This window comes from Melospiza georgiana, chromosome 7 (assembly GCF_028018845.1).
Source record: "Melospiza georgiana isolate bMelGeo1 chromosome 7, bMelGeo1.pri, whole genome shotgun sequence".
Taxonomy (NCBI): domain Eukaryota; kingdom Metazoa; phylum Chordata; class Aves; order Passeriformes; family Passerellidae; genus Melospiza; species Melospiza georgiana.
This window is the reverse complement of record NC_080436.1, coordinates 4,655,015-4,682,185: the sequence shown is the minus strand read 5'-3', so window position 1 is coordinate 4,682,185 and position 27,171 is coordinate 4,655,015. Positions and strand designations below refer to the sequence as shown.

The window sequence follows — 27,171 nt, the reverse complement described above, 5'->3', positions numbered from 1 at the left end:
GACATGGAATTGGGAGAGAAGAGGGCCTCAGCAAAAGCCAAGGCAGGAGGTTTTTATAGGTGGCTGTGCCCAATTGGTGCTGCCTCCTGCGAGGCTCCGGTAGCAGCTGGAACAGGCTCCCGAGGCAGACTTTTATCCTTTCTCCCTCCCACGCGGATCCATCTGTGAGACTGCTTGTTCTTGCTGCTCTTGCTGAGAAACTGGATTGAGCTCAGAAGCATCCTGCTCCTTCAGACCCTCTGCCAGAGTCTCGCTAGTCAAGGAGGGCTCTGTATTCCTGCACGTTCGCACAGTCCCAGGTTTCAGGCGGGCGGTTCTGAATCTGCAGCTCGTCCTGCTCCACTCCAAAAAAAATAATTTCCAAGCTGTTGGTCACTTTAACCTGGGGTGAGCACGAGGTGGTATTTCCAGATTTGCTCAGGATTTTTTGTTCAGAGTTTTGGGTGATGCTTGGGAGGGTTTAGGTTCACTCCTCATGCACTTGGTTGTTCCCAAAGTGGCTTTGCTTCTCTGTGTGTTTGGGATACCTACAGTGGTTCCAATATCAATTCTTGTCGAGGTCTAAAAACTGCTGAGAGATCTTCCCAGGGGTATTGCTGGGAAATCTGTGGAAGCAGAAATTGTGTGGATACTCCTGTGTGTTTCCAGCAAGGAAGGAGAAAGGGCGGTTGGGTGGTTTTGGGTGTCCACCAGATTATTTTTCTTTCTAGGCTGTGGAGGCACCTTTGGTTTTCAGAGCAGCTGTAAGTGCTGGTCAGGGTGGTGATTTGCAAAAGTGTCTGTGCAAGGTACCACGAGGGATTTCCTCAGTTTGGTGAGGAAAATACTGCCAGGGCCACACTCAATAATGTCAATTTTCTGTTAATGTAACATAGAAATGGGCAAAGGGTGTTTTCACTTTCACCAAGATACCATGTTTTCAGTTTGGGCTGGTGTCTCAGTGCTTGGACTTCCACCAGAGATCAGTCTGAGCACCTGACTTTGAGACACAACAGAAAAGAGCTTGGGAAAAGCAGCTTTACTCAGGGAATCTGTGTGATTCCCTGGAAATCAGCTGTGGAGCGTTCCGTGACTATGAGAAGCAGAAGGCTGGGAAATTGTAGAAAACATTTTCCTCGATGATTTTTGTAGACAATTTCTGTTACCTGTAATTAGATTAATTATTTCCACCTAGGTTTTCCACCCTTCCATAGCTGTGGATTAGTTCCATGTTAATAAAGCAGCTCATAATTAGTTAATAAGTTAATAGAGTGGCTGTTCATTTCGTTTCTGACGGTGACTTCAGCGCAGGTGTAGCACTGCTTATATTGCAGGGATTTGTTTGGGGAAGAGTGGCAGGATTGCTGGTGGAAGAGTGGCAGGATTGCTGGTGGAAGAGTGGCAGGATTGCTCCCAGGGGCTGTCCAGGAAGGCACTGCAGCTCCTGAGTGAACTGGGGAAGTTGGTTAGTCCTGGAATTTGGCACACACACACACTAAAATTGAACATGTAGGACCAACATGGATCCCAGAGATGGGATCCCTGCTGGTGTCCCCACACAGAAGCTGTCAGGAGGCCGCAGTGTTTGGTGTGAGCAGCAGTTTTTCCCCGTGTGTGTGAGCTGGAGAGTGGAAGTTCCAGGGAGAGGCAGAAGCACAGTGTTTGTTCAGCTCTGGGCTGTCATGTGAGAGCCTCTTGTGATGGCTGGCTGGGAAAAGCCAGCATTTGCTAAACAAATGCACTGGGGCCGATTCCTTGAAGTGTTCCTGAGCTGCTCTGGGTGTTTGAATCACCGTGCTGAGCTTTTGATCTCACATGCAGGCACCTCTGTGCTGCTGCTGCAGGGAAACCATGTGCTTGGCCAGGATGGGATGTCCGGGCAGAGAGGGCTGGACTGGTCAGTCTGGATCCTCCTTGCTGGGGCATGTTTGTACCTGGTGTTCCCTTGGAGAGGAGCTCCTGGTAACAGCTCCTCTCGGTTGGGTTTCCTCTTTAAAAATTGTCATTTCCACAGCTCTAACTTCAGTGAAGGCTTCAGTGCTCTCGCACTGCTTGTGCTCCCTGTCCCCCTTCCATGAAGATTCCTGAGCTTTGCGTCAACACTTCCACTTGCCAATATTTCCCCTCACTTATTTGGTGCAGGTGTGGAAACTGGAAAGAATCTTGATATGTGATATCAGTGCAATATAGGAAGTTTTACAGAGCAAAAATTACACTTTGGGAGATGGGGCTGTCACGTCTGTGTGGGACAGTGCAGGGCTGGGTTGGTTTGGTGACTCGAGGTTGGTGTTAAAATGAGATTTGAGCACCAGATTTTAAGGGACATTTTAGGATTTTAAGGTTTTTTTTAAGGTCTTTAAAAGTTCCTCGTTGCCACGTTCTCCAGCAGCCTCCAAGAGGATGTACTTTGGGAGGCCTTTCACAACAGGACATGCCCATGGTGACACTTCTTGTCTCGTGGGTGTCCTGGCCCCGTGCACTTGCTGTTTGTCATCTTCCATAACAAATTTGTCCATTTGCTTTTAGAATTCAGGAAAACTTCTGGTTTTTCCAGCACCTTGAGTCAGTTTCTCAGTGCAGCTAAGGAGGAGCAGGTAAATGCAGAGAGCACTCGTCAAATTGTGCTTTTTCCAAATTGTGGACCCTTTCCTTCCTCCTGGGTCAACTCAGCTTCTCACCCAGCAAAAGCAGGGGAAAAAGTTCTACCTCTGACAGAAATAGATGGAAAGCTGAATAATCAGTGATTTGTCTGTGTTAATCATGATTCTACATCACTGTGATATCTTTAAGTCACCTCTGTCTGGGCTGCAGGTTTATTATAATCTGCTTCACCTGCATGAGCAATTTGTACCACACCTCTGATGGTTTTCTTGCCCTTTTGAAACTCTTACACTGCTACTTGGAAAAGGAAGGGGAATGTCCAGATCTGCACAAAATCCACGTGGTTTTGGAGGAACTGGGCTAACACAGCACCAAATTCGCTTCTTTATTTTCAATTTTCATTATTCCATGGTAATCCAGTTGCTTTTCTGACAGTAGATTTTACAGTGTCACCTGCTTATTCTCACAGTGTATGTTTAGAGAGAAAACTGCTTAGAGACTCCAGACTCTTTGAGGACGGTGTGTGATGGTATTTGAAGTTTGCAAATACATTTCCTGGAAGAGGTGGGAAAACAGCGCTTGTGGGCAGTGCTTGTGCAAGCTGCTCTCCTGGGGCAGATGCAGGGCAGCTGTATTCTGCTGGAGAAGCAGGGGTGGAGGGCATGTTGTCCTGGGTGTCCTGGGGACTGCTGCCACTCCTTTTGTCACCTTGCAAAGTGGTGGCTGGGAGATGGAGGTCCCTGGAGGGGAGGTGAGCTCAGGAGGCTGTTCCACACTGGCTCTGCTCTGAATGAAGCAGCCTGGCCTGGTGGAAGGTGTCCCTGCCCATGCCAGGGGTTGGGAGTGAGCTGGGCTTGGAGGTCCCTTCCAGCCCAAGCCGTTCCATCTCCCGGTATAAAGACACAGCAAATCTCCCTGTGGTCACAGTGAATTGTTTCCAGGCACTTCTGAGCCTCTTCCTTCCCTGCTCTTTCCGTGTGTGGATCCTGCATTGGCAGTATTTTATAAACAAACCCTGGGAAGCAAAGGCAGCTTTCCCCCGCTCTGGTTAAAGTGCAGGATCTGTTGTCAAAGGAGAGCTTGAATTGATCGAGCTCTGAGAGAGGCTGTGCCTCCCTTCAGCTCGGTGTGTTTGTGTAAACCAAGGGCTGTTTGCCTCTAAACCCAGCCAGGAAGGTAATTTTGGGGGAAAAAATAACAATCTCGTTGGAATTGATCTGTGCCAGGCAGGAGGATCGACGGTGGCACCTTTTTGAAGGGAGTGGTGGTGGTGCTTCCATGGGTGCAGCACCCATGGTGGTGGGTGTGGAGCTTTTGGAGAGCAAACCCCAGGGTGCTGGGTGCTGCTGGAGCAGAGGCAGGATGTGGAATGCCTTTGTTCCACCGAGGGATGCTGGCAGCAGTGCTGCTGTGTCAGAGAGAGCCGGGCACCAGAGCTCCTGGTCCCCAGTAACCCGGCTGACTCAGCCTGCAAGCCCAGCCCCAGGCCAAGATTCTTATCAGGGCTGGAGAGCAGTGAAAGCTCTGAAAAATGGAGCTCTGTAAATAAAGTCCTGTGGTGGCTGTCATTAGTGGTTGCTGCACATCCGGACTTGTGATGGCACAGAGGCACATCTGGAAGGGGCTGGGAGGAGGAAGGTGAATGTTCGTGCTGCCACAGCATCACAGAACCATAAGGGCTTGGAAGGGACCTTAGGATCACCTTGTTCCACCCCCTGCACCTTCCACTATCCCAGGCTGCTCCAGCCAGGTCTTGAGCAGTGCCAGGGATGCATCCACAAGCTCCCTGGGCGACCTGTATTAGTGTCTCACCACCCTCACAGTAAAACATTCTTCCAAATACCTAAACTCCCACTCTTTCCAGTGTGAACCCATTATTCCTTGTGCCCTCACTGCAGTTCCTGGTGCGGAGTCCCTCTTCAGCTTCCTCAGAGGCCCTTCAGACGATGGAATGTTGCTTTGAGGTAACCAACCATGCAACCTGCTCTTCTCCAGGCTGGACAGCCCCAGCTTTCTCTGTAGGGGAGCTGCTCCAGGCCTTCTGTCAACAGATCAGTCTTGGGGCAGAACTGTAAAAAAAATAAAAGGAAAAAAGCTTTCTGTTGGGGTAAGAGAAGATCTGGAATGACATTAAACCCAGGAAAGATGCCTTGCCAGGCTTGGTGGTTTGCTGAGGATCCCAAGCAGGTAGAAATGAGGTGCTTTGCCCCTCAGTCTGTCCTGCAGGAACAGAGGCTTGTTTGGGGCTGTGACAAGGAGGTGACAGCACTCTCAGACCGTGGCCACCCTTTGATCCAGGGATACTTTGATGGTACAGCTGCTGATGCACCAACCCCCGTGGTTTTAGGGAGCCTGTGCTCTCAGGTGTGCCCTGCTAGAAGCAGGCTGAAACAAACAGGCATTAAATGGCTCCTTGTGCTCATGAGATTTTTAAACATCCAGCAGTGACCAGACTCTGAAAATTCTCCTGCAAGGCAGGAAGCTTGATGATGCCAGTGCTGGTTAAATGCTGTTTGCCAAACCAGTTCTGCTGGTGCCACCCCTGCCCTGTCCGTGGCCGCTCTCCCGAGCCCTTCCTTTGCTCAGTGCCCAGGGATGTGCCAGCCCTGGCACGGTCCCTGTGGCCCTGCCAGCCCTGGCACTGTCCCTGTGGCCCTGCCAGCCCTGGCACGGTCCCTGTGGCCCTGCTTGCTGTCTGCCAGGCCAGTTCCCGTGGCCAGCAGGTGATCCTGGGGCTCATGGCACGCTCTGCCTGGCTGTGCCCATCTCCGCTGCTGCCGGAGCCTGAGGCGCACCCCAAAAACCCAGCTCAGAACCTTTTGGTGCACCCCAAAATGCAGCAGGGAGCTGTGCTGCGCCCCAGGGGTGCCTCCTGTGTGTGGGGTGGCAGTGGCAGATGGCCCTGAGCCAGTGCCTGCCCATGCCTCTGGAATGATGCTCGGCGTGGACTCGCTGTTCCTCGGGACAGAGGTGATCGCCCTTGTCCTGGCAGGCACTGGAGCACAAGTTAAACAAACTCGGGTTTGTTTTTCTTTTTAATCTTATTTTTTTTTTTTTCCTAAACGAGATAATTTGCTTGGAAAAGCCTCTAGACCTCCCAATACCCGAGGCACAGGGAGAGACAGCGTTTCACTCCTTTTAATTTAAGGGGTGTTTTCTTTGAGGTGGTGGCAAAAGGACAAATTTACAGAATTTTTGCAGGTGGAGGCCTGGCATTGGTCTGCATGGAGATCAGTGCAAGGGCCACCTGAAAATTAAACTTTTGGGGCAGGTAATTTAAGACAGGACTGCTGTGTCCTGGAGAGAATTATGGAATCACAGAGTGATTGGAAGGGACCTTACAGCCCAACAACCCATCTCATTCCACCCCCTGCCATGGGCAGGGACACCTCCCACTGTCCCAGGCTGCTCCGAACCCCTGGCCTTGAACTCTTCCAGGGATGGGGCAGAAGTAGGAATGGATTAAACTGATGATGCTGTAGAATGGTTTTGGTGCTGTTCATTCAGTCCAGTTTCTTTGGGAAACTTTCACTGTTCATTCTTGTGCTGGGAAAATGAGGACAGGGAGATCTGGTAGCTCCACTCCAAATCCTTCGTGTCTACAGCTGAGATGGCTTATGCTCCAGCAGTACCTGCTGGTTTTAATGAAAATAAATTATGTTAGTATCTTGCTAATGCCTGGTCTAAGCTGACCCAGCTCTGTTTAACAGGATGTGCTGATTAATGGGACTGGAACATCTTGAACATTGGGGATGGCAGAGACCTGCAGGGATTGGAAATGACATTTAAGTGATTTTCTCTCGGGTTTGACGCGTAACATGGAACGCGTTCCAGGTCTCCAAGAATGCAAGATGGGCAGAGAGGAACTTGGAGAGTGGTGATGCTGAGACACTTGGGCTGCAGAGAAACAGCCAATTAAAGGGGGTTTTTAATGAAGCACAGCAAGGAAGGCACTGTGTTCAGCAGGCATTTTCCTGCACATCAGGGAAGTAACTTTAGAAAGCCCATCCCGAGCCACTGTGTCGGTGCTGAAAGTCTCAGACCTGGTTTTACTTCTTGGAAAGGAGCTCTCAGATGTGAGCATGCTAGGAGCTCTTCCAGGAACAGCCAGCAGTGCCTGGAATGCCGTGTCACGGTGGCCAGAGGGTCCTTGTGCAAGGCAGCAGCAGTCCCCATGGCAGCACCCCACCCAGCAGTGCTGCAGGGCACCACTCCTTGGGAGCTGCTGCCAGGGCAGTTTGGGGCGAGCAGAGTCAGCTGGATGCATGGGGAAGGGCTGGAGCTGGCTGCTGCCAGCAGGGTGACCTCACCCCAGCGCTGGGAGATGCCTGGCCGGGCAGGAGGAGCTCCCCTGGGTACCCAGGAGGGCTGGGCTGCTGGTTTTGTGGTGTTTTATGGTGTACAGAAGGGAAGTCACCCGTGGCAGGGGGATGCTCTGCGTGGAGGGCACAGCTGGGTTCAGTCTGGGTCAGGGGTGTTGGCTGGGAGCTCGTGCGGTGGCACAGCACAGTCCCTGGGACAGCCTGTCTGTAAAACTGGGATGCTCAGGAACCCCAGAATGGTTTGGGTGAAGGGAACCTCAAAGCCCATCCCATTCCACCCCTGCCATGGGCAGGGACACCTCCCACTGTCCCAGGTTTCTCCAAGGCCGGTGCAACCAACCTGGCCTTGGACACTTGCAAGGATGAGAAATACTGGATGTCACTTGGTATAGTGCCAAACCCCCCTGACTGCCCCCAAAACTGAACTTGAGCAAGATGCTTTGGTGTAAGGGTGGCTGGTTAGGTCAGCATGGGCCTCAGGGGGGTTTTCTCCAAACCAGGGCATCTCCTGCTTCTGTATTTCCATGTTTTGGGGCTTGGGGCCAGGGGTTGCTGACCCTGTGGGTGATTTCCCCTCTGTTCTCTCTCCCTCCCTCTGCTACACAGCTTCCAAATAATTGGGAATGGTGGATTTTTTTCCCCCCTGGGGCAGTATGGAGCTGCTTCTTAGTAATCTGCTGGAGGCTTGGCTAGAGTGGGAGTGGAATTGATTGTGTGGGTTTTTTTTCCTTCCTGCTCCAAGACCACTTCTTGGCACTGAGGAATTTTTCTTTAGACTTCTTTGGGGAACAGATGCGTGAAGTACAGTTACCACTCATGCATATGGCTTTTAAAATATGGAAGCTGTTGGACTGAAGTGGCTTCATATGGTGCTGTTGGAGGATGAGAATTAACATGGAATTTTGGGTTTCTGAGACGTGAATGTGTCGTTGGAAAGTTGTTTAATTGTTTTTTTTTTTTTTGCAAAAATAATGTTAAGTATTAATTTGCATCTTTATGGTTATTAATCAAAGTAACGTTTACAACTCTGAAAATGACTCTCTCTGCAGCCCTTAATGCCTAAAATAGCATTGTAATTTAATCTCAGGGATAAATAGGTTATATAATGTACAATTTAAATGGCTGTTAATCTTCATTTGCTAACGCAGACATCTTTTTCTTTAATTGCAGGTTCCCATTTTAAAAGCTATTGGAAGACACTCTGCCACTCTCTTGGATTACTTCCCATACGACTCAGCATGTCACTGTGCCCTGGATTTTACAAGGTGGCCATGATTTAATCCCCACTTCCCACTCCTATGTATTGGTGAAGCACTGGAGCTCTTTTGAGCTGCTGCTACTCCCGTGGCAGCTGATCTGTCTGCAATCCCTTCTCCCAAGGACTAGACATTGCCAGCAATGAGCTCCCAAAGCCATCCAGGTAAGGGCAAGGCCACTTGGAGTCCCAGCAGCGACCCCAAAACACAGTTTGGTGCATGAACACACCTTTTAATGGTGCTGGAATGCTCTTCCAGGCCCCCTCCCTCCCTTTCCTGCTCCATCTGATACCTGGTGTGAAAGGTGCAAAGTGCTGTTGGTGCTACCAAGAGTCACAAGGGAAGTTTTACTGTTTCAGACTTCTGATTGTTGTAGAATTTGGGTTTCTAATGGTTGCATCAGTGAAAATAGGTATTTTCTGAGTCGTTAACCAGATATTTAATTTGTTAAATCCCTGCTGATGAGCCCTAATGATATGGAGTGTACTTCCAAGGAATGGGCATGGTTCTGCTGCTGCCTTTGTTGATATTTAAGAAACCTGTTGGACTTTTTAACAGCAAGGAATAGTTTTGCTAGAACAAAAGTCAATTGATCCACCTCAATGCTGTCTGGGGGATTATCCCTAATGTGTCTTGTAAATTGAGGCATGATTCATCACTACCAAATTGTGCATTTCTGTCTGTCGGCAGGATCTGTAGCTGCTCAGTTACCTGCTTTCCAGCTTAAAAGTGCCTCACACATTTGTTTTTAGGGAGTCTGGGGCAACTTTTGTGTTAGTTAGAGCTTTGTGAGAGGAATTTTAATTGTGCTTGGGCTGTGTCAGTTTATGGTACAGAACTGGCTGCTGGGAAGCAAATAATCCAACAACAACAAGGCACGTGGAAGGACTTATTTCACTCTGCCTCTGAGAGATTACTCTGTGACTTCAGTTTAATCAGGTTGAGGTTAACAATTAAGGCTGAAGTGCTAAAAGCCACAGAACAGCCCCAAAGATTTAAGGGGGAAGAAATCCTGCAATAAATAGGGGTGCTGGAGTCTACAGGCAGCCGGGGGAGATCTGTGCTTCTCCTCCCAACTGAAATGAGTTTATGAGTCTCTAAAATCATCAGAATGATCAAAAAGACAAAAAACAAACCTGGCCTCTGCTTCCATATTATAGCAGTGTTAGATGATGAAATTTGTTGGTACTCTGAGGAGTTGAGAAATGTGTGTTTGTATGAATGCAGGTGTTTACTGGGGACACGAATGCAGAGTGATGTTTTTCAGGAGCTCTGTTCTTCAGATAACAGATAATTGCTGTTTCAGTGTTTCCATGAGTCAGGAGGGAGGCTGGGCAGCTGTGGCTGCCTGCTTTTCTCTCCTCGTGGTGGTGGGACACCTTAAACACCCACCTGCAGTGCAAGCCCAGCCGTGGGTGTTCCTTGGCTCCTCAAGGAGCTGCTCTCCCGAGCTTTGGGAAGTGCTGATGTCCTTCCTGGTTGGGCTCTTGCCAGTGGAAGCCTGGTGCTGGTTTGCCTTGCTTCCTTCCATAACCCATCACTGAACACTTGTTTCTCATGCCCCTTTCTGCTGCTCAGCGTTCCTGTGGATCCAAAAATCAGCTTGAGCTTTGTTTTTCTAAGGACCCTTTCTAGAATGGTGCTGGGAAGGGTGGTCTGATCAAAAGCCAGGGTGCTGCAGCTGGGCAGGATGCTGCTGGATACCCACCTTGTGCCCTTCCTGGGTGCTGGGTTCTTACTCTGGTTGTACTTCCAAGGGTTGGGTTGGAATTCTGCGGTGTTTTGTGGCGGCTTTTCACCCCCGGTGTTCTTGCTGCTCGTTTCTCTTTCAAGAGTCAGTTGTATAATAAGGAGCAGAAATATTTCTCAAGCCTTGCCAAAGATGACATCTGGACTTCTCATGTCAGTTATCATAGCCATGTTGATTATACAGCTACAGGTAATTATTCCTAATGATGGGCATTGTTTAAGGGAAGGCTCTGGCTTAACTCAAGAGCCCATTAAGCCTTGCTTCAGTGGGTTCAAGCTTTCTTCTCTAATCTTCTCCAAGGCCAGCACTAATGGGATGTTTTAGGAGCTGTGCCATGAAATTGTTGCGGCATAGATGAATGGAAGTGGTTTGGGTTGGGTTTTTTTCTGTTCCTTTTTTTTTTGTTTTTTCATTTCACTCTGCAAAGCTTTTGTGAGAAGTGTTGGGCACTGAGAGCTTCTCACCGAACAAGGTGGAAAAATACGGAGGAGATTTCAGCTGGCTAAGAAAAGTGTGACTCCTTCCCCCACCACTGCCTCTTCTTTTGTTGTGTTTTGGGCTGAGATTCTGCAGGGAATAAGAAATAGCTTTTGGAGAAGAAGAAGAATACCCAGGTGGGAGAAAACTTCCTGGGAGGCATCACGTGGCCTTTGGCTTTTGGCAGAGGAGTCGCCGCCTCTTCCAGCGCTGGAACAAAGCTGGAAAAAAAAGACGCTGGGATTGTGCTGCAGAAGGCTCAAGTTGCTGCGAAGTATAATTAAGACAATTAGGCTAATTAAGATAACATTTAGGATTATGACAAAGCTTGGGGGGGCGGGGGGAAGCATGTTTAGTTTCACTCCTTAACCTGTTCGCGTTGGCCACAATTTAGGCTTGCCTTACATAACCCGTGGTGCTCACCTTACCCAGGCTGACTGGGTTGGGAGTAGGTGTGGGGTGTTTTTATAGGGTTTTTAAAATGTTTTAGGGTTTTTCCCCCCCTCTCTTATTTACCTTAAATGATTCCTTGCAGTTGCCTTCTACCTCCCCCCTTAATTTTCAGTGGCTTGAGTTTCACTATCGTTCTCTTCTTTAATCAGTAAAGATTGTTCTGCTGATACTAGTTATACATAAAGATTAGTTTTAAAAAACCAAAACACTTAAAGTTAATCACTCAACTGATTTGTATTTGTTTAAAGTTCACTTTCCTTTGTAAAAGCTGAAAATCTCCATGTTCAATGAAGCATTTTGTTTATGAAATGTTATCCTGCAGGAATTAACCAGTCTGAATGCAAATGCTCCATCCTTTCTTCAGAGCCACTCTTGCAGAGATGCAAATTTCAGCTACATTTTGCAGTGCTGAATGTTTGATAATTAGGAATATTGAAGTTTTGAGAATGAGCTGCCTGGCTGATAGGGCGCAATCTGCAGCAGGGATCATTAGGGCTGAGAGGAGCTCCCTGAGGAAGCAGAGAGCTCCGGGATCACACGGCACCGGGAGAACGAGTTGGGGAGTCACGTACTGCGATTTGCTGGGCTGATAAGGACTTCTGCACGGGCCTTTATCTGCAGCCAGCCACTCTGCTGCCCTGCTCCACAGCCCAGTGAGGCGTGGAAAGCCATTTCATGCAGCACACACACACACAGGAGCTCTCCCCATGAGCATCTCCCAACGTTTTGCACGGCGCGATAAATATTTGATGCGTTCTCTTTTTAAAGATTAAGAAGTTTCTTGTGGAGATGCATTTCAAGGCGGCTTTAAATGACACTGACCTACTTTTTGGCAGCAACGAGGCTGTCTGGGGAAGTTATCTGGGGGCAAAAGCATCATTTCAAATAAGCATAGGGACTGTGGGGGTGAGCTCCAGCCCTCCTCTAGCAGGGCTGGGTGCTTGGTGACTGTGGAAGAACACCTGGGCCTGGTGTAGGATGGAGCCATGGAATGGTTTGGGTGGGAAGGGGCTGTGAAGAAGCCCACTCCATCCATGGGCAGGGACACCTTCCACTATCCCAGGTTGCTCCAAGCCCCCTCCAGCCTGGCCTTGGACACTTCCAGAGAGCCCTGCTTCCCCTTACCAGGTGCTCTGGTTTTACTGGATTTTTCTGGACTGGGAATTCAGAGGCTGTTTCCCTGAGCAGCCTGGTCCCCCAGTTTTGGGGGGGGGACTTTGGGGTTGGCTGTGGGGTAAACTCAGCAACAAGCTCTGGTTAGAACAGCTGGAAACTCCAGCAGCTGGAACTGGCCATGTCTCCATTCACTTTTCTTTCTCCAGCCCTCTACAGAACACCTTTTCCACCTCCATTCCTGTTCTTACCCATGTGGGAGCTGAGCCTGTCCTGGATTTCCTCTAGGAACGGTGTCATTTTGAGGTCCTTGAAAGTTTTAAGTCTGCTCCCACTAAACCTGTGAAGTTTTCACTTTCTGGAGCTTCAAATAGTTGGGACTTTCTGTGCAAGGTTTTGATTGTACCCTCAAAAGAGAAGAATAGTTTTGTGCTTCAACTTGGGGTTCAAGCTGAAGTTCCTGCTAGGTCAGTGTCCCTGCCAAGTACATTCCTCTCATTTCTGCTTTTTCTTTAAATGCAGTTCTTGCACTTAGGAATTCTTTAAAAGCCTGTTTCTAAAGTAAGTTTTTTAGCCTGTGATGTTTCCTGCAGTGCAAAGATGAGAAGCAGGTACTTGTGATGAGAGGCTGAGAACTCTGGATTATTTTGAATGAAGTACAGGTTAGGGGAAGGATATAAGAAAGGTTGTACCTTTAAAGTCAGGTGATTCTGCAATAATGTTTGAGATGGTCTGTGGGATCTTGTGTCCCACTTGGAAAGGAGACAGACCTTTTTCCATGAGGTTACTGCATTTTTTTTTACTCACTTTTGGTCAAGCCCAGTTTGCCCTGTGTCTCGTACTTCCCCGATTCAGTCTGCTACCAGAAGAGTGGATAAACAATTGCAGTGAGGTTTCTTCTTTCAGTGTAGTGTTTAGTGTATCTTTTTCATCCCCTGACATCTGCAGAAATGCCTTTACAGTCAGAGGATAGCTGGGAGTGAGTGAATGTGGAGTAGCAGGTGCCTGACTGGAGAATGAACAGTTGTGGAATTGGTGATTCTCCCATCTTTCAGTAAAGCTTTGCCAGTCCCTTTCTCCTCACAGCTTGCCATGTACCAGGAATTTCCCCCAGCCCACTTTTATTTCTTTATTTTATTATTTCTATTTAGGCCATTAAGCAGGGAAGGCCTTGACACCTGCACTGTTTGAGCTGCCAGGTGGAGTGGTCACACCACTGAGAAATGGGGCACACAATTTATTCTTCTGCTAAGAAAACAAAAATTAATCCATTAGCAGGTCTTTTAAAGGTTTTGTTTCCATAACCAAAATCAAAAGTAGTGTTGTTTCATCAGTTACTGGGAAAATCTAAAGATGCAGTGCCCTGCCTTGCTTTGAGGTGCTCAGTTCCCCCCAGGGATTGCTGTCACCCTTTGGCTTGATGGACTCATTTGCTCAGGTGTGGGAGCAGGTTTTTACCCTTTCAGAGGGGTGAGGCTGATATTAAACTTCATACCTATTTAAAAGTGATTTCCGTGTGGGAATAATCCCAGGTGGGCTTTTCTGAGACCCTCCTGTCTCAGCTGGAAGCCACCCCTGGTGACAGCAGTGCTTGTGGGAGTTCCCAGGAGCTCCTGAGTGTGTGTTTGGGGTTCAGTGGGGCACTGCTGCTCCTGCTTTGAACCCTGGCAGCACAGGCTGTGCCAGGGAATCTGCAGCCAGACTTAATCTTCTCCGTGTTTGTAGCTGCCCTGCTCCACTTTGATGTTGCAAGAAATGTTTTGGAAGCTGGAGTTGCCAAGAGTGAGGAGGTTCTGCCCGGGTCAGCCCAGGGAGACAGGAGCCTGACCACAGCTACCTGTGGATACCTGGGGAAAGGGGGGAAAGACAGGCAGGATTGTGACAGCAGCCATTAAATACACCCTCTCAGCTTCTCTCTTGTGTGATGTGGATTTCTACAGGGGCTGATGGAGTAAATTTTATTTTATTTGTTGTTTTGTTGTTTCTTGGGGTTTCTTTTCTGTCATTTTGGTTTTACCAAGGGCTGAACAATCCCAGCACTGAAAAACAACTTATTTTGCTGACTTACTGTGAAAGTGTTCACAGGGGTTCTTGGGTGAGGGAAGAGACGAGGATCTGACTCCATGTTTCAGAAGGCTTGATTTATTATTTTATGATATATATTACATTAAAACTATACTAAAAGAATAGAAGAAAGGATTTCATCAGAAGGCTAGCTAAGAATAGAATAGAAAAGAATGATAACAAAGGTTTGTGGCTTGGTTCTGTCCGAGCTAGCTGGGCTGTGATTGGCTATTAATTACAAACATCTAACATGAGCTAATCAAAGATTTACCTGTTGCATTCCACAGCAGCAGATAACCATTGTTTACATTTTGTTCCTGAGGCCTCCCAGCTTCTCAAGAGGAAAAATCCTAAGGAAAGGATTTTCCATAAAAGATGTCCGTGACAGGCTTCCCTGTGAACAGAGCAGAAGCAGAGTGCCTCTCCTCCAGGAGAAGCTCCCCAGCAATGCAGAGCTGCTTGCAGTGGAGGGGATTGCTGGAAACCCCCTGTGCTCTGTGCGAGGGCTGGGATCAGCAGCGCGTCGGAGAAATCGCAGCCGAATTCAAAGAAATCACTTGTTGTTTTTTGTTTAAAAAAAAAAAAAATAAAAAAATCAATCCTGACCCTTTTGCTATTCTGGAAGCCCTTGTGCTGCCAAACCACATAAATAGCTTTATGGGGCAAATGGTGATGGGAGCTGTGAGCTGCCAGCCTTGGCCTCAGGTGCCCGCTTTGTGCTCCTGTGATCCCACCGGGATCAAACCACGGAGCGAGGGGCTGGGGGCTCTGTGTGCCCCCCGGGGGCTGTGCTGTGGATGCTGAGTTTCCCTGGCAGTGCTGCTGTCCCTGAACTCCCGTGTGGTGACTCTGTGTCCCGTGTGGTGGCTCTTGGTGTCACCCGGGGTCGATGGCCCCGGATCAATGCGGGGCTCGGCCAACGGGAGCGGCCGGAGATGGGAAGCGCGGCCCCGGCTGGGAGATCTGCTCAGAGATCTGAGGAGGGCAGCTGGATTCTTTGTCTGCTGCTGGAAAGGTGGTTTAGGCAGCTCTGATCAATTGACAATTCTTCAGGCAGGAAACCCTTAAAGCCTGGTGGTGATGTTAAAATAATCCATTGAGAATTGTATTTCGCTCTTCTGTTTCGGCATTCAAAACTTGCACTTTCTACTCAAGCGAGGCTTAACCCTCTCTGTTAACTGTGACCTTTATTTTATGCTGCCTATAAAGGGAAACAGTTTTAAACGTTTTTTTTTCACTCCTGATCTAGAAGATGCATGAGCTGCTCCTGTGGGAAGACATAAAAGCCTGAACTAGACCAACCCTCTCTTTTCTGGTCGTAAAATCATCCAAAACAGTAAAAAAGATCATACACCAAACTCCACAAGTCCATCCAAGTACTGAATCCTTGACGTCTGTCGCTTCAGGAAAAATCTCTGCAACTTCCCAGAACTTGCTTTATTCTAACTAAGGTGCCAGTGGTCTCACAGAACCTCTGCCAGGGGAAAGCATGTGATCCTCACAGCTTACCAAACCTAGGAGAAGGGCTCTGGCATCTCTTCCCTGCCAGCAGCAAGAATCTGATTGGCATTAGATGGCTTTTTCCCTTCCTTTTTTTCCTTTCCAGCAGGTGCAAGGCCTGTTCTGCAGGCTCGTAACTCTTGACAGGTTTATCGTGATGTCTTCTTGGCAGGTAGGGCTGATGCTATTCCTTCAGCCTGCATTAAAGATTCTTTTCTTTTTCATTTTTTCCCTTCAAAGTGGAGCTCCGTGCAGTAGCTCTTTCAAGGAGGTGATGGGACTGTTGCTCCTGGTTTCCTTCTTTTTTATCTTAACTGCAGCAGGTAGAGCCAACCTGAAGGGTCGCTACACCTTCACCACCTCCCCCAAATAAACTTGAGACAGGTTGATTTGAACAAACACAGCACCAGCTTGTGTTGACAGAGCTTTGGGAAAGCTCTGACTCGTTCCTCTCATGTATTTTCTCTTTCACAAGGAAAGTTATGCAGGCAGTTCTGCTCAGGCACTGCCCGATTCCTGAATCCTTCCAAAGAAGCTGCTCTGTGGAAGTTGCCCTTTTAATTTTATTTTTTTTTTTTTCTTCCCTTTCCTCTCTTTTCAGCGCTGTTTGTCATGGGAGACCTCAGCCTGTTGTTCTTAGCAGCTCACCAAAGCGCTTAAGGAGAATTCCTCCTCCTCCACTGATTAATTTCTGGCATGGAGCACAAAATAGCTCTTGCGTCAATAAATCGTCACAGCCCTCGCTTGTCTCTGTCAGCGTAAATACTCTTGGACTCCAGCGTGCCCCCAGGCAGGCCAGAGGTCCCAGCCTGCAGCTGCAGGGTGGTCGAGTCCAAGGGTGCAGGGCTGCTGCAGTCGGTGCTGCCAGCCCCTTCACCCCCCCACCCCTCCTTAGCTTCTGGAATTCGGCTCTAGTTATAAATATATATATTGTTCTGCAGCTTAGGACATCATGGGTTTGGGTGCATCTGTTTGATTTGCTGGGAAAGCAGGAGTGTGTTTGTGGCTGTGAGCAAGGTTCTGCTCAGTGTGACTCCCAGCCTTGTTTCGTTGCTTCACCTCCCATCACTTGGGAGGCTCCTTCTCAAGCTGCTTGCTCAAACTTTTTTTTTTTAATTTTATTTTTTTAATTTTATTTTTTTAATTTTATTTTTTTAATTTTATTTTTTTAATTTTATTTTTTTAATTTTATTTTTTTAATTTTATTTTTTTAATTTTATTTTTTAATTTTATTTTTTAATTTTATTTTTTTTAATTTTATTTTTTAATTTTATTTTTTAATTTTATCCTTTTTTTTTTTTTTAACTGGTATTTCTGGTGTTTGCTTTTGTTGGAGAAAACGGTGGGATAGCAGTTGCACAAAAGAACGTGATGTTTTGGGAGCGATTGCCCAAATCATTGGGCAACAGGGACTTGATCTTTAGATGTTCCAGCCACCAGATGAAAGAGACTTTCTGCAAAGCCATTTGCTGGAACAGCTGTTGTGCAAACAGCGTTCTGAACGCTGCTGGAAATGGGGAGGGAGGTGAGAAACCTGGAAAGTGGGTCATCCTCCTGCACTAGGGAAGCTTGGGGGAGCTGCTGGAGAGGCTGGGACCATCCACTGGCGGCTTCAGAGTGGGGATGGGAACTGCTGGGTGTCTGCAGAGGTTTCTCCTTGGAGAATGTCCTGGTGGAACTGCTCTCAGGCCTTTCCTGGAGCACATTCCTCCTCCCACTGCCCCCACAGCTGCCCTGCCTCTGAATGGAGCAGTTGAGCAGGCTTGAGAGTAAGAATGATGTAGGAGTGTTTCTAAAATTTAGATTTTTTTTTTAATTTGTTATTCTCTAATCTACATCTAAATACAAACACAAACTGCTGGTGGAGGGGTGGGGGGAAATTCCTCAATATCCCACCTGTGGATGAAAACTCTTGGCAGGTATTTTTGCCAGTTTTGAGAAATCAGCTGTAGCTGCTCTAAACCAAACTGTTCCATTATAAACTTCTGCAGGTATTCCTTCTGTCCTTTGAAAAACAACCCATTCTGTGCATGGCAATGGATCCACAGAAGGGGGGACTTGATGGGATTTGGGTTTGGAAGGGAGACCTTGATGGGATTTGGGTTTGGAAGAAATTCCAGAGGTGGACCACCTATTTTGGGGAGAACACTGTCTGCTCCAAGGTGACTTGCATTGCCAGAGAGGAGAGCATGGCTGGCTCTCAGCCTCATGTGGGGATTTGATAAACTCTGTATTTTCTAGGATTTCTCATCTTGTTCCCTTGGCCTTCCTCTCTGGAGCTGCACACTAATATTCACAGAGAGATTGATGTGTTTTGGCCAAAATGCAGAATGTGTGCAAAAATAACCCTGGTGCGCTTTTCCCCCATAAGAGCTCGAGGTCTGAGCGTGAAAATGCAGGTTTAAAAGCGTTTTCCTGATCAGTTTGTTTGTTCCTTGGTCAGTGATGTGCAGGGTGGTGCTGAGGGAGCCACAAGGGGTTGAGGTTGCAGGAAAAGGCGACGGGGGTTGTGTCACTGGGACATGGGGTGGTTGTTGGTTCTGGGAGCTCTCTGGGATGCCCATCCCACACTGAGGAGTCTCTGAATTAATTCCTTTGTGCCTGAGGTAATTTTTCTTTTCTTGTAAAGCACTGAAGCAGGCTGCTCGGTGCAGTGGTGGAGTTGCCATCCCTGGAAGTGTTCAAAACACCACGTGGACTCTAAAATTAAATATTTCCTTCCTATTTCAGCTTGTGTTTCACAACTGGGGCTGCTTTCTTCAGGAGAGGCAGGCAGGAGAGTCCCCTCAGGAGCCACCAGTCCCCAGAGCTGGGTTCTGTATTTGCAGCAGCCCAGCTCTGCCCTGGGATGAGCCCTCCCTCCTGGGGAAGGTGAGCTGTGGGATAAAGGGGTCTGCTTGTGGTGTCTTGTTTGGCTTTTCAGGCTCCTGAAGCCAGAGAGCTCTGCAGAAGGAGCTTGTTTTTATGCAGAAATAATGATGGAGTATTTGGTTTAGGCACATAAACATTTGTGGCTTGAGCAGGCAGAGGTATGATACACACTTGTGTTGGGAGATGAGTTTTGTCTCGCTGGAAACTCCTTTTTCCTCTTGCAAGAAACAACTGTGGGACTGTTTCCTTTGAACATCAGTGGGTTTTTCACCCCCCAAAATCTTCACCTGGTTTTATTTTGCAGTAAGAAGCAGTAGGTAGTGTTTAGGAGCTGTTGTTGGTGAGATTGTATATGGCAAAGACACCATCTCACCAACAGCTTTCAAAGATTTTGAAAAAGGCAGAACGCTCAGTATTTGCTCCTTTAATATTTTTGCTTACTGTTTCCCACCAAGCCTGTGTTTCCATCATGTCTGTGAGCTTCACTGGCTTTGTCACATTTGCAAGTTGTTAATAACATCTTGGTTTGTTAATATATTCTCAGTATTGGCAAATTCTCCGTGATTTATCTGCTTAGATCTGCGTTATTTACCGCTCTGCCTCTTCCAAGTTAATGATTTCCCTGACTAAGGATACCTTTGTGCAAGGGAAGGATGCAGGGAGGAAAAATCCACCTGGGATGTTTCTCCTCCCTCCTCCTCCTCCTCCTCCCAAACTGGAACTAGTGGAGGCTGCTGGCCACTTGCACTGGTCATCTGCTGAGTGTTTTAATTGGAATGCTTCTGACTCGGAGCTTCCACATCTCCTGGCTCAGGCCTTGTGTGCAGGCAGAGCATTTGAGCTGTGCTGTCTCTGGTCCCCAAATTATAATTTCAGCTCAGGCCCTCTTTTAGATATTGGGACAACGAACTGAAGTGTGTGGGGCGTTTTACCCCTCAGCACTGGGGGGCTCACAGAGCGCTGCTGTGGGTGCAGGGTGACAAATGCTGCCACATCTAATGAGGGATCACTCTCAGCATCCCGTGCCTTGCTGTGTGGCTTCTGCTGACCTCTGCCTCATCCCTTGGCCAGATGTTTTGTCTGGCAGCAGGGAAAGCTTGGTGCTGGTGGGAAGAGCTGAGAGGGCAGAGTGTGATGGGATGGGATGTGCTAGGTTTGGTGCCTGGCATGGCTGTGGCAGCTCTTCCATGGTTGCCAGGAGTGCCAAAAGCTCCGGGGCTCGCTGGGCTCATGTGGCTGTGGATGAATTGCCCTGTGCTCCAAACGAGTGGCTGCACACGGAGCAGGCACGTGGCACAGCAGCTCTGCTCTCAGCAGGTGAAGCTGCAGCAGGAAAACACCTCAGGCTCAGCAAGACACAATAGCAGAGTGCTGTGAGGCTGTGAGGGATGTGGGATCCGTGCTACCGGAGGCTCAGAGGCAAAAATAGCATCATTTATAATAGTACCGGGGAAGGCTCCTGCGCGACGCCTTTGCATTCTGCCAGCCTCTAGTGAATGGAGGAGTAGTTTGCTTACAGATGACAAGCAGGGATGAATAAGCACTTAAAATTTTTGGTGCTGGAGAAACAGCTTTTCCATCTTGGTCCCTGAGCTAGTCAGCCTTGCAGTCCCTTTCCTCAGAGTGTTGCTTGCTGCTTGAAATACAGGTGTTGAGTGGCATGGAATTAAAACTCTCTCCTTGGCCTCACTTGGGGTTCCCTGTTCTGCCCTTGGCATGCTCCAGGATGTGTTTTGACTGGGCTGTGTGCTGGTTTTGGAGAGGACCCCTTTGCTGTCTGGCTTGCCCCCAGCAAGCCAGAGATATCCAAAGCACAATCCATGAACTCCTTTGTGATGGTGTTCACAGGGGTTTTCAGATGAGGGAGAGACGAGGATCTGACTCCATGTTTCAGAAGGCTTGATTTATTATTTTATGATATATATTACATTAAAACTATACTAAAAGAATAAAGGTTTCATCAGAAGGCTAGCTAAGAATAGAAAAGAATGATAACAAGGCTTGTGTCTCAGACAGAGTCCAAGCCAGCTGACTGTGATTGGCCATTAACTAAAAACAACTCTATGAGACCAATCACAGATGCACCTGTTGCATTCCACAGCAGCAGATAATCAATGTTTGCATTTTGTTCCTGAGGCGTCTCAGCTTCTCAGGAGGAAAAATCCTAAGGAAAGGATTTTTCGTCAAAGATGTCTGTGACACTCCTTCACCAGCCAGAAACATGCCATCACCACAGACTAAATCCCAGATGGATTTTAGTGGATGGACACCTGGAGGTGAAATGGAATAATAAACACATTCATTTGGATGCTTGAAGAAGAGCAGTGAAGTGTGGACAGGTGTAAAGTTATGTCCTGGAGTAAGGAACTGCTGGCTACAGCAGTGCTGCCTCTGCCCCTTGCTCTTGTCCTCTGTGCTTAACTTCCGTGGAATTTCCATGGGACACCTTAAGTATTTTAGCGGTTTGGAATTTTGGAATGGGAGGTAACGTTGTTTGGATGGGGTTTTTTAAAAAAAATTTTTGTTTTCTTTTTCCCTTCTTTCTTCCCCTAAACTGCTGCTTTGTGGGCTTTCTAAGGAATAGTCCAGGGTGGAAACAGAGGGAAAAACACCTTGTGGTAAGGAGTGGAATGCACCTAGTGCTGTGTGTTTCTTCAAAGTCAATACTATTAATTGCTTTCTTGCTGCTTAATGATAAACTTGTTAAGGTGTGGCCAGAAGTGGTTCTCTGGCCAGGAAAATGTCCTTTTTGCTGTTGTGTTTGCCCGAGCTAGCAGTGAAGAGATACCTGTAGTACCTGAGGGACAGGCCTCATGAAAACTGGTATTTTGGAGCATTTTTCCCCTTGCCTGCCCATGATTAATGCCTGCATCATTTCTGGTGTGCCCCTTGCACCACGGCCCGTGGGTGTGTGTAGATTTGTGTGAGGAGAAAAGCCAGCCACGGCCTTTGGAAACCAGCAGGCGTTGCAGCAATGTCCATCAGGGCTTTTATTATTTTCATATTTGGCTCCAGCCGAAATGTCAGTGACCTCCTGCTCGGAGAGGTCCCATCAACAGGGAGCCCTGGCAGGCGTTTCCCAAACACAGCACGGGGATCTTGTACCCTCTTACAGGACACATTTTACACCCTTGCAGTGCAGTTGAGAGAGGGTGCCAGGCTTGCTTCCTTCAAACATAACTTGTGGTGGTGAGGTTGGCCAGTCCTCATGGGAATTGGCCTCTCCTGAAGGTGTGAATCCAGCCCTAGGCTGGGTTGTACCTTAGGAAGCTGAATGTCACCCTGAACAAGTCTCCTGCCTGACAGTGAGAAGCACAAGGTGTTTTGGCCTCTAAGAAGCAAAACAGAGAGCCCAAAATGGGAACAGAATATAGAATCATATGTGAGATGAGTTTATAATTCTGGCTGTTTTGGTGCTTGCTAATCTGTGAAGGTAAAGAAGGCCAGGCTGGCAATTAAATGTGCAGTGAGAAGCTTGGGGGAGACTTAAAGTTTGGGGCTACCTGCTGCTTGTGTGAACCGTGGAAAATATTTTGTGAGCAAAATTTTCCATTAATATGGGGTTTGTGAATAATTCAGGATTATTGCAGGTCAAATTTCAGAGAGAAGCACCGGAGCAGCATGAGCTCCACGATTTTCCAGCTCTTGGTGCGTTCATTCCTGCGTGCTGGTGTTTTGGGGAGGGAAAGGGGATTCTCTGGGACCTGTGCTCAGCTGAGTCAGCTTTATTAGCACTGCATGACTTCCTGAATTGCTGCCGAGGAAGGATGTGCTGTTGACTCAGAAGCAAGTCTGTGATGTCTGGGGACAGGGTCAGCGAAGTGGATGCCTGAGTTCCAGCGTGCTCTTGAGGCTGTGAATCACTGTGACAGCTGAAGCGAGTGAAAAGTGCCATTTTCTTTAAAAAAAAAACCAACAAAAACCCCAAATGAGAAGGTGGAGGAAGGCCCCAGAGGTCGTGCTTGGTTAGATAACAGGGCAGGATGGAATTTGTGGTTTGCATCATTAAATTTGGCACTGGCTTCAGCCGAGTGTTTCGCCCGGCTGTAAACTCGTGCGTTCCCTGTGGCTCGCTCCCGTAAACTCCGTCGGCACAGCTGTGAGCCGCGCCGTCGTGTGCGCACTCAATTCCTGAACTGGATCGGGACAGCGGAGGATTTTCTGTGCGGAGTCTTCTATTAAAAACACGCCCACACTCCCCAATCAGCCTTCCTTTTCCTCTGCAAACTGCTCATTTGTCTCCGAGCGCTCTGTCTGCCTCGAACATGCCTGTGTGTGTGGCATAGCTTGAATTTTTATGCCGAGGAATGTAAACACCAAATCCGCACAAGACTTGCTGAAGAACTCCGGGGCTCTGGTGCATCATCTGTTTGTTATGTAACCTGATAGAATGGGAGCGAAATAGAAACCAGATGTCAAGGCAGAGCAATTACAATTTTTCATCTGCGAGCGTTACAGTAAATGCACTTTGTGTTCCTTCCCCCCCTCCCCGAATGTGGGGTTTTATTTGGGAAAGTGCTGCGGGGGACCTTGGAGCTCTCAGCATGGCTCTTGCTTAAAGACTTTGTTATTCTGTACTTGTGTTCCTTAATGTAATTAGAGTCTGTGTGCTACTCCAGATCCATGAGCCAGTGTATTCCCAACTGGAAATGAGCTGGACACAAGTGCTGAGTCCCGGGAGAGCCCCTCCGCATGTCCAGCTCTGTGGGTTACGCGGTCAAGCCGCACTAAATTTAGCATTCCAAGGGAAGCTGCTTTGCTTGTCATGTTTAAATTTGGCAAGAGAATCCCCTCAGAGCAGGTTTGGTGCGGGCTCTGCCGGGGATTCCGGAGCTGGAGGAACATCTGGGAGGGGAGCAGATGGGAGCTGCAGTTAGCTCGTTTGCTCCAATTCGCCGAACGGCGAGGAGGATAAAAGGGAAAATGGATAATCGTTGATTCTCTCTGGTAGGGAAATGGATTCTTCCACCGCTAGTTTATCCCAGAGGTTTATCTCTGCTGCCTTCCATTAAATAAGGCAAGCCCTGGGTTGAGAGAGGCATTGATGCACGTCGGTCTTGGTCTTCATGTGCATCTTCACGAGTCGAGGCGTGTGTGTGATCTCACCGAGTAGGAGCCGATGGGAATTTTCCTCTTCCCTTCCCTCGTGTTTTTCATCCTCCTGCGCTGATATCTGTTCTCTGGCTGCTGAAGATTTATTTCCTTCTGTCCAGTTAAGCTTGGAAGCCCTTGGCAGCAGGTCCTTGCCTGTGGAGCTTGGGCTTGAGTAAGGCCACAGGGGCTGGAGATCCAGTTTTTCTGTGGGAGCAGAACCCGTTTTGGGCATCCCTCTGTTAAGTACAGATGACTTCAAGAAACCCTTAAATGAGTTGTACTTTCCAGATGAAGGGAGAATTAAAGGTTCTTGCTCCTCCTAAAAAGCAACTTTCTTCCCTTAAAACCAGCAAACAAGGAGAAGAGATCAATGTGAGCACTTGCTGCCAGCCGTTCCCAACAGCATCCAGTCTGTGCCACCTCTCCTTTCATGGACAGCATGGAAAGGGGATGATAGGTGGTCACTGCTCAACTCGGCCAACAGCCAGTAGTGACTTCTGTATGCTGCCCGTGGAGTCTGAGCTGAAATTGAAGATTTACCTGTTGGAGACACTTTTCCCCCACATGGAGCGTTTACGGAAAACTTTACAACTGCAAGGAAGCAGCAGAGCCTCTTGCACCCGTGAAGTCCAGAATCAGGTGTTCCCAGTTTGGAATTGCTTCCTTTCCAGCTCTCCTTCTGGAGGAGAGGTGACTCAGGGGGGGCCTCATCACTCTCTACAAGCACCTGACAAGAGGTTGTGATGAAGTGGGGGCTAGAGCAGAGCTCTTCTGCTGGGCCTCCAGTGAAAGGATGAGAGGAGGTGGCCTCTCAGGGGAGGTTCAGATTGGATATTGAATATTGGATTTAGGAAAAAAAAAATATCACTGAAAGGAGGGTGGTGCAGTTAGTTGCCCCAGAAGCTAGTGGAATGGAAACATTCCAGAGGCACCTGGGGGTATCACTGAGGGCAGTTATGGTGGCGCTGTGTTGGTGTTTGGACTGGATGATCTTGAAGGCCTCTCCAACCTTGAGGATTTTGTGATTTTTTTTTTCTAAATGGAGAGCATGGAGAGCCCAGATGTGGCCACCATGGGGAACATCCCCTCGGGTTGCTCAGGGTGGATGTTTGCCCAGTTCTCTTGCACAGGTGCTGATGCTTGTTTCAGATTGCAATGCAAGATGTTTTCCATTCCCATCTGTATGGCAGATTACCTTTGTCAAGTGGGCAGTTTGCTTTATCTCTCTCTCTGAGTGACCACATTCACACCTCCCTGGGGAGGGGACATTGCTGATAACAGACTATTGAATGTCACTGCATGGCTGATAAGAACTAGAACATCCCACTGGGAGATGTGAGCCCAGAGGGAGGAGCCAAGCATTGCTACCCAGATATAATCCAGAGGTGTTTGAGACACCAGCACGGCTTTCTCCACGGGATTCCCCAGAGGAACAGCAGCTGTCTCTCCTTCCACTGGATCTTCAGAGGAAGAATACATCCTTCTCTACAGATCCCCCTGCTCCAACAGAACCACCCCTGACACTGCAGGAGGGCTGCAGCCACATTTCCAATGGGACTGCCACCAACAGCCTGACCCACAGGGTGTCAGGCTGGGTTCTGACTCTGTCAGTGTTGTTCTGGTGCACTGCATTGCTTATTTTATCCTTTATTTTTTCTTTCCCTATTAAAGAACTGTTATTCCTGCTCCCATATTTTTGCCTGAGAGCCCCTTAATTTAAAATGTATAGCAATGCGGAGGGGTGGGGAGGGTTCATTTTCTCCATTTCAGGAGAGGCTCCTGCCTTCCTTAGCAGACCCCTGTCTTTCCAAACCAAGACAATGCTCTTACTGAGCTTGGGGAGCTGAGTGCTGAGCTCCGTGTAAACACCTGTGTCACTGACACCACGGGAGCGCAGAACGGGAACGTGGGCCAGCGGACAGGAACGACTCCCTGTCAGTCACACAGGGCTGGCTTTGAGAAGGAAAACAGGTCCCTGAAGGAAGCTTTGGGCTCAGCTGCTCTGCTGTGTGGGTCCTGAGCAGGCTCTGTGAGGGGATCTCGGCGTGTGCTGGGGACACAAGTGCTGGCAGGGGCCGTCACGTGTGCCCGGCAGCTCCTACTATAAAAACAGCAGCTCCGCCGCCAGCGACCTTCAGCATGGCTCCCAATGTTCCCCGTGTTATTTTTAACCTGTCTGGGTAAATTTCCAATACAAAGGCCAGTGCCAATCTGATGTGCTCGCTTTTCCAAATCCTTATCTTTTGCTTTCTAGTGCACTGACGCATCAGATGGAACAGCAAGTTTCGGGCTTGAGTAAAGCTTTTATTGTATGGCCACAGCACCAGAGAGAAAGAAATATTTCAGCTCTGTTTTACTGCTAAATACATTTATTTTTCAATTTTTTTTTTTTTAAGATGGGTTTTAACAATTTTTTTTTTCTTTTTAAAGAAAAATACTTGAACTGTGGTTTAAAAATAGCTGAAGGCTGTACTTTGATTAGGTTGCTGTGGTACTGACGTCAGCGGGTGACATTTATCTCTGTATGGATTTGTCACCCTGTTGACTAAGGCTGTATTTACACAAATGGGGATATTTCTGTCTGCTCTGGGGGGGACCAGCAACAGCTCTGCCCCAGTTGTGTCCTTGCCCTCCGTATTCCTGAACTCTGCCTCTCTCCTGTGCTGCTTCTTTCTGTGCTGCAGTGGGGATTTTTTGAAGTGTTGGAGGGTAGTTTGAGGCATTCAGGTTGCCCAGGAAGGTCCAGGGATGATGATGATGTTGGCTCGGTGGAGAAGGACGCTGGCAGAGAGATGCTGAACTAGACTTGGACTTGCTAAAGCATCAGGTATGAGCCTGGGTGGGTCCTGGCTGGATAGCTCCATGAACAGACAGATAATGGATGTTCTCCAAATAGAAATTATAGAAAATAGGTCCTGGGCAAGTGAACTAAATGTGAAAAAGGAAGGAAAAGAAGTGAGCAGTTTCAGCCCAGCACGGTTTCAAGTGCAGTGTATTTCTCTGTCGCTTACTGAATGTTTTCATCCAGCGTAGTTGCTGTGATTCACTTCTTTTTTTTTAAAGCTTTAATTGTTGCTCTTGGGGTTTCATTGGCCCCAAATCCCACTGTTCCAACTGCAGCAGAAAGCACTAAGTTTCCTATAAGGACTCTTGTCTAAGATCCAGTTCCTGGAGCATAAGGTTTCCCAAAAGGAACTTTCTATAGAATACCAGAATGGTTTGGGCTGGAAAGGACCTTAAAGCCCATCCAGTTCCATGGACAGGGACACCTTCCACTATCCCAGGCTGCTCCAAGCCCCGTCCAACCTGGCCTTGGACACTTCCAGGGATCCAGGGCTGCTCTGGTCAAGTTTTCTCAAAGCTGTGCCTGTTTTAGGGGGATGCACTTGGAACACCTTTTAATTTAACCCTGACACCAAGACAATAATAAAGGGAAACCTCTAGAAACAAATGTAATTAAAGGCTGATACAAATTAACTTGCAGACTTTCTCAATTTGTCACACTATTCCAGTCTGTTTTCCAGGGAATCGTGGGTTTAAATCCGTGAGCCTTGTCGGCTCTGCAGGGAGGAGGCAGCTGATGCTGGCTGGCTTCAGGAAGGCATGAAATGTGTTTGTGTCTTCTGGAGCTGTGAATTAACTGTGGGACTCCTGCGTGATGGGCAGCCAGTCATGCATTTGGCAGATTAAT

The 27,171-nt window shown here is 48.1% G+C and overlaps 1 protein-coding gene across 5 annotated transcripts in view; it reads left to right on the top strand.

Annotated features, from left to right (window-relative positions):
• HDAC4 (histone deacetylase 4) overlaps window positions 1-27,171 on the top strand; it is a 181,566-nt gene that overhangs the window by 15,846 nt on the left and 138,549 nt on the right. For all 5 annotated transcript variants that reach the window (XM_058027487.1, XM_058027485.1, XM_058027486.1 and 2 more), the window contains exon 2: window positions 8,073-8,322. In XM_058027487.1, coding sequence (XP_057883470.1) covers window positions 8,301-8,322 — 22 coding nt within the window. In that variant the 5' untranslated portion in view covers window positions 8,073-8,300. The remainder of the gene's footprint in view (window positions 1-8,072; window positions 8,323-27,171) is intronic.